The sequence below is a fragment of the Opisthorchis viverrini genome, assembly GCF_000715545.1.
Source record: "Opisthorchis viverrini unplaced genomic scaffold opera_v5_8, whole genome shotgun sequence".
Taxonomy (NCBI): Eukaryota; Metazoa; Platyhelminthes; class Trematoda; order Opisthorchiida; family Opisthorchiidae; genus Opisthorchis; species Opisthorchis viverrini.
In genome coordinates, this window is record NW_008751664.1 from 783676 (window position 1) to 790034 (window position 6359).

The following is a 6359-nucleotide window of genomic DNA, read 5'->3' on the forward strand; positions in this document are numbered from 1 at the left end:
AGTGCTGGATTTATGCACCAATTTACCAGCTCGCGCCTGCAATGCGCAGCTTCCTACCCCTCCTCCCAAATCATCGGTGAACGAAACTGTGGCAGCTACAACCAGTGTACGACGAGTACGCGGTTCTTACAGCTGACAATGATGATGATGGTCCAAGCGCCGAAACTTTCTATAGTAACTTGTAATGTTTTCCTGGCTTGTTTCATAAAGAGTGGAGGAACGTCATGATTTATATCACATATAACCTCCAAACCACTTCGTCTCTGCTTTAATTGATAACTGAGATGTCCTCTCGACTTCCCCTGTCTAGGCTTGTGGCCTGGCAGTATCCCAGCCCTCGTGCCTAGTTCGTGTGTCATGGCAGCTAGGCCCTGAAAGCGTGCTACAGCTGGACGATTTTTTTTTGACGTGTCCTCACTCCTAAATATCCGTCTGCAGTAATTTTGGGCAAGACTGGTAGCTGTGTTACTCTGGTAGAGCGTGTCGGGTGAGTGCCGGACTCCTCAGTTTCGTATTGCATAATCACTATCTTAAAAAACCAGATGAGTGTGAGAGGAGTGAATAAAACACCATGGAAATTATGTGGCAGCTAGGACTAGCATGTCGCTTATTTACGGTTTGTCGTTGATGGCTCAAATTTGTGGTTCCATAGACTGCTGATAGCTGGTATTACGTCCGCTGACATGTCCCAAACTTATGAATTGATGGAAACCTGCACTGTTTGCGATTCGGGTCGACAAGTGCGCGCTTAGCTACAAAGATCGAATTTTGTTCGACTTTTCTCATACCATTCCCCAAAGCAGTGAGGCGGTTACTATGGAAACAGGTAATAGAACAGGATAAGCGGACTTTCTTAAATCGATCTTGAGCCATTTTCCGAATTCATCGAATATCGAACGGACGGAAACACTATATACGAATCCTCGTCACGTAAACAGACTGACAGCGTGGGAAGATTTGAATCGGCCTCACCATATGCTGATTAAACAACCTATCGTCAATGTCTCATTACGTCCTTTTAAGTTGGGCCTGAGTATGCGAGTTTTCAAACCCTGTTGCTTGACTACCCTTCAAATCCTCCCAGCATTGTTTGACCGTTATCCTTGAACCTATTCCACTGCTTCAACGTTTCGACTGGTTGTCTTGACCTACCCTGAATTCATTCATATGCATTTAACAGGTATGGGCCCGACCTCTGCCTCTCGACCTCCCCTTTCTAGGCTTGGGCAACCTGGCAGTATTACAGCCCTCGTGCTTCCTGCGGGTAGCGTGGCAGCTAGGCACCGGAAGGGTGTTACAGCTGAACGATGTAACGGGCAGATACATAGGACTATTGTCACGCCATGTATACTGGTTATGGTCGGTGGTTTGTTCGCTGAGCTAGACAATATGATTACAGATGTTTCATCAATCAAGCTGATGTTATCAGTAGATTAGGAATCTGAGTGAAGTGTCCCAGTGCGTCAGTTGTTATTTTCGCATGTGAAATTTCACTGACTACCCCGAAACGGGTCGAAATAGCAAAACATGTTTTGACCATGTTTTGCACAAAAACCTCAGTGATCAGCATTTGAAACGGATTGCTATAAATGCTTGTTTCCGGTGTTTTCGTCCAATTGAGGGTCACACACATGTTTATAGACCTTAGTATATATGTATCTTGACCTAATGCGGAATTTTTCAGCCAACTGGATATATCAGTAGTCCTGACAATATCGAGATTTTGAATAACAGTCGTATAGAGCGGGGTTTCCATCATTTGGAGACATTCCGCCTACTACCTCGATACAGGTTACTGGTGTCGATTGTTTTCCTAATCACTTCCCGTCTGCATGTGGACTCTATTCTTCCGAGTAAACTCTAGCCATGTGGACCTTCGCTTTTTCGTTCTGCACTAGCCCCATCCGTAGGAGTCTAGAAAAAAAGACTAACTGCTTTTGTTTGTTCAGTACTGTGTTTGAACGGCGCATCGAAATGCCGCTGAAATGTGACAAGGTATCGCGTACTATCGTAATTCATGCATACTTTAGAATACCTTGCTCCATGGGAGAAGCACGTCAGAGGTAGAGTGAGCAAACAGCCTTAAAGCAAATTAGGCGTGAACAATTTCGTAGTCAACTTGTGCACTTACGGATTTGCATCCATACCTGGTGTTTTCAAATGCTCGTTCTTCTGGTGTTGAAGTTCATTGTTCAAATTGTCATTGTGATCCTTTTTTATGGTAGTTGGCTTTTGGTGTCTCACGGGATCTGTTTATATCCAGTTTGTGCCATTCTACCCAGCTTATGTTCAGACAGCAGCATGGTCAGATGCCCAGGTTTATCGTCATATCCTCTCTTTTTCTTAGGTGCTGTTTTTCCCCTATCCACCTTGGATCCCATGGAATCCGCACAGTTGTTTACGGACTGCGCTAATCTTGTCAATATGAAAGATTTGAAATCGAGCAAATCAACGAAGGAAACCAGTCGGCCACTTGCTTCTGTGTGTGCGCATTTACTGTCCAGATTGCTTCAGTCTACTTCGGTCATTTTTTCCAAGTCAAAATTTGCTTCCATAGCCGCCTCGCTGTTATGGATTGGTGCATTGCAACTGACAGATTTGACTGAACCTCTTCGTGCTGGGAAACACCATCCACTGTTTCTGCTGATCCTTCAGCAACTCGTACGTATGATCGATGGGTCCTCACAAGCTAACCATAGTGGAGCTCCCGATTCGTTTGGCACCCAATCTGTAGCCTGTCACACGGTCGAAGAGCGGCGGCAGATGATGATTCGCTGGTTTCGGGACAGTGGAATCCTCATGAGCCAAATGTTACCAGGTTGGTTTTCGTCAGGCTTTGGCTTCATTCACACATACGGTAAATTGATCCAATTAATTGCTCTTGTTTTCTGGCTATTTTAGATGGAAATCAGTGGAATGAACGGCTGTTGGAAACTTTGGAAGAACGTGGTTTGAGCTTCCTCGTACCTAATCTTTGTTTGTCTCGTGAGCTCAATAAGTTGTTGACATCAGGACCACTTTCCACCAAGACTGACGATGAACATATGACACTGACGCTCTCCGAATGTCTAAAAAAATGTGTTCGCCCGGAGGATCAACAGTCCCCTGACTTCATTCACACCGTAATGCTTGTTGTTTATGAATACATATACCGAACTGGCCTTGAGCTCTCGCCGCAGTCTTCGCCAACAGAATTAATGTCTCGTGAACGAGCCGCATGGACGCGACTGGTTCCCGCTGAGTTGGCCGGGGTACTGATTGGATCTTCAAGTCGACAACTTGATGCACTACATGCCCTCCAGATATTCTGGATGAGTAAAAACAAGCCAAAAGGTATGTAGGGGAATCAGAAACATTTAAGAATTCACCGTATCTGACATTTCTGATAACGGCCTTACAGACCGTGCGCCTAATTCGTGTCAAGATATTGCTGACTGTCGTTGAATCTGATACAGTCTGACTAGATAGTATAGTTACCAATTTCGCTAACTGTTGCTGTTGCGTTTGGCCAGTCCGTGTATGGTCGTACTCTGGGCAGCTGTTCTGCCAATATGTGGTCATGGGTACGATCAGAAATTCTTGGATTCTAACTTGCCTCATTAAAAATCGCCTCTATTCGGCTTCCTTCATTTGTGTATCAGTGTAAATGGCAACTGTTCGCCTCACGTTTTTGTACACTTTTATCTTTTTCGCAACAAACAGGATTTCTACTGCGTTGCTTCATCAACCTGTACAACTGCGACTTAGTGGACGAGAACACGTTTCTAACGTGGAAAGAAGAACTGAACCCTGATTATCCGGCCAAAGGCGAAGCACTTTTTGAAGTGAGCTTCACAAATATCTTGTTATTTTTGAAGTGCATAATCTACACGATTTTTAGTCTGAACGGGAAGTCGGTTACTCCTAGCAGTGCCTTCGAATCATTTCTCTATACCCTTGTCGTAATAGTGTAGTCCTTTGTGGCCATACCCGTCATGAAATTCCTCCACTTAGGACTGAACAAGTGGCGCGTTTTAGGAAGTTCGATCTCTTCACGGTAACAGTGCTGTTCATAACTGCCAGGAAACAACCTATATTGCTGCTGTCGACATTAGCGGGCTCCTATCGGCTGGGCCAATAGTTCATGAAGGTGGTCGTTTGCAACGTCCCATTTGTAATACGGGTCAAAAGTATAATAGGGGTCTTGGTTTGCTCTAGGGTGACTATCGTATGTTCGATCAACATGGCCTCATCGATTCTCTAGTTGACATTGCTCAGTGCAATTCTAAGCGCTCTACTGGTGTAAGGTTTGTGTCCAGTGGACAGAATCCGTTTGGTAATCGATGAGGCAGGTTTTCCGGTCGGACGCCATCGGACAGTCGATTACTCACCTGACTCAAATGACAAGGCAAATTTTCTGAGATCCGTTCCCACAAACTCCTATACATTATGCTAATGTATATTTGACCGCAACTGCGTGTGAACTGGTACATAACGTGTGAGGCAGAGAAATTAAATACATAGGAGATTTACTTGCTTCGTTCATGGGAGCAGGATTAGTTGAGCGGATGGGTACGTATGGCCGATTACAGCACGTAATTTGTCGCACGGCCGTGGTTAGGTGTTCTACAGTCTGACAAAAAAAACATTTTTTGCTTAGTAGTCAGCCTCACGCTTAGGCCATGATGTTCTATGGACGTTGGTAAATTCCTCTGGGTATCCGTCAGAAATCGGCCTCCTTTTTAAGAATTCGTCCTGAAGATAATCCAGAATAAAATACATCTGGTGTGGTCGAACGAAGTGTAAATCAGACTTCTTTATAAGCTAAAGGAGTAAATTTCAATTTCTCCCAATTCCATGTAGACTTCGTTCACGTCTGTGATAACGGTTACGAATGTAGTATGCTGCATGCCTTTGTAGTTTAAAATCAGGACTCAATCAACTTCTTCAGAAGACAACGCATGACTTGTCAAATCGATTAGAGCGCTGGTCACTCAGATGTCTTGACGCCCAGTTGTGACAGATACTGTATAATTAGCCTCATCTCGGGTTCGGAAGTCTAACGTAGATTCATTGTAGCGTGCTATTAAATCCAAGGATGGTAGCCGTTGGCATATTGTCCTTGCTGTTCTCTCTCTATGGTTCTTTCAGGCGATTTAAAGCCACACTTTCACTGGTGCAAGTTATTAAATGCTGTGGTGTACTGTTCCACATCGACCTGATCGATTTCATCGAGGACCTTGATCCGGACTGAGACCCTCCGGTAATCAAAAGCTCTTCGTTAACTTTGGTTGTACTAGATTCTGCATTACTACTGCCTTCTCTAGTATGATCCTTGGTCTTCCTTCACTTCAGGTAAATCGATGGCTGACATGGCTAGAAAACGCAGAGGAGGAAGATGAAGAAGAGGGTGATCTCAAAGCTACTCTTGGTAATCATCTTGAAATGGTAGAATCTATGGAGGATAGTCGGTCATCGCCTCCTGTGACGCATCATACTGACTCACACGCACCACTACCCTGTGTACTGGGTAATTCGGAAGCAGAAACCATTTGGAACACGCAACCAATCGCAACACTATAGGTCCATCGTCCCCCCAGAATAAGCGGTTAACGGTACACGTCGTCCGCCAACTGATGAATTCTATTCACACTGGTCGAAAGTCGATTGTTACTCTTTTTTGTCACTTGGGAACGTCCAGGCACATTACCATCACTACAACGGGCTCCAGAGACCTGATATTTGCGCTCATTCATCCGTCTTCACACATGGCTGACAACTTTTCTTTCGACTCCCAATTTCTCTCTTATGTCGCGTGTTTGCTTTTTCTTCCCTCTTGCTGTATGTTTACTTCTGGATAGGTTGGTAATTCTACATCCTGCAACGCTGCAAGTATTCCTTTCCCTAGCCGATGATCGTATTTCAGCTAATTAATGTAATAAATTGCGTGTTTGCCAACCCATCATATCCATCGTTTTAGCTTTTAGTGAATCTCTTTCGGCTGGGGTGCGTCCGCATAACAAACGGATGGGTTGGAGACTATTTCCAATGAATCTTGACTCTGGCGCACAGTCACTTGGATGGGTTGGTTGTGACGCTTTTTTTCATTTTGTAGACCTTGATATGCAACGGATGGCAGTACAGAGAGTACTGTAGACACATTCTCACAGTCTACCTAAACTATTCAGTTACAACTATGACGTGTGTTTCCATCTTCAGTATCGGTCCATTCGGCCATCGCGCTGGGTAAAAGAGGAGCCACTCTTTTTCTGAAGGTTGATGTTGCCAAGAATGCAAGCTTCCATATTCATGTCAGCTGTTGGCAGTTAACGTGCAATAATCAAGATTGTCAAACAATGCTATCAAAAGAGCCACATTTT

The 6359-nt window shown here is 44.5% G+C and overlaps 1 protein-coding gene across 1 annotated transcript in view; it reads left to right on the forward strand.

The window, feature by feature from the left end:
• The window catches only part of T265_00778 (hypothetical protein), a gene marked incomplete at both ends in the record, with an annotated part of 29856 nt that extends 23910 nt beyond the window's left edge, over window positions 1–5946 (forward strand). Inside the window, 4 exons of the mRNA XM_009164650.1 lie at window positions 2348–2818; window positions 2902–3333; window positions 3703–3824; window positions 5335–5946. Of these exons, the coding sequence (XP_009162914.1) occupies window positions 2348–2818; window positions 2902–3333; window positions 3703–3824; window positions 5335–5562 (1253 nt within the window). The remainder of the gene's footprint in view (window positions 1–2347; window positions 2819–2901; window positions 3334–3702; window positions 3825–5334) is intronic.
• Between the last annotated feature and the right edge of the window lie 413 nt (window positions 5947–6359).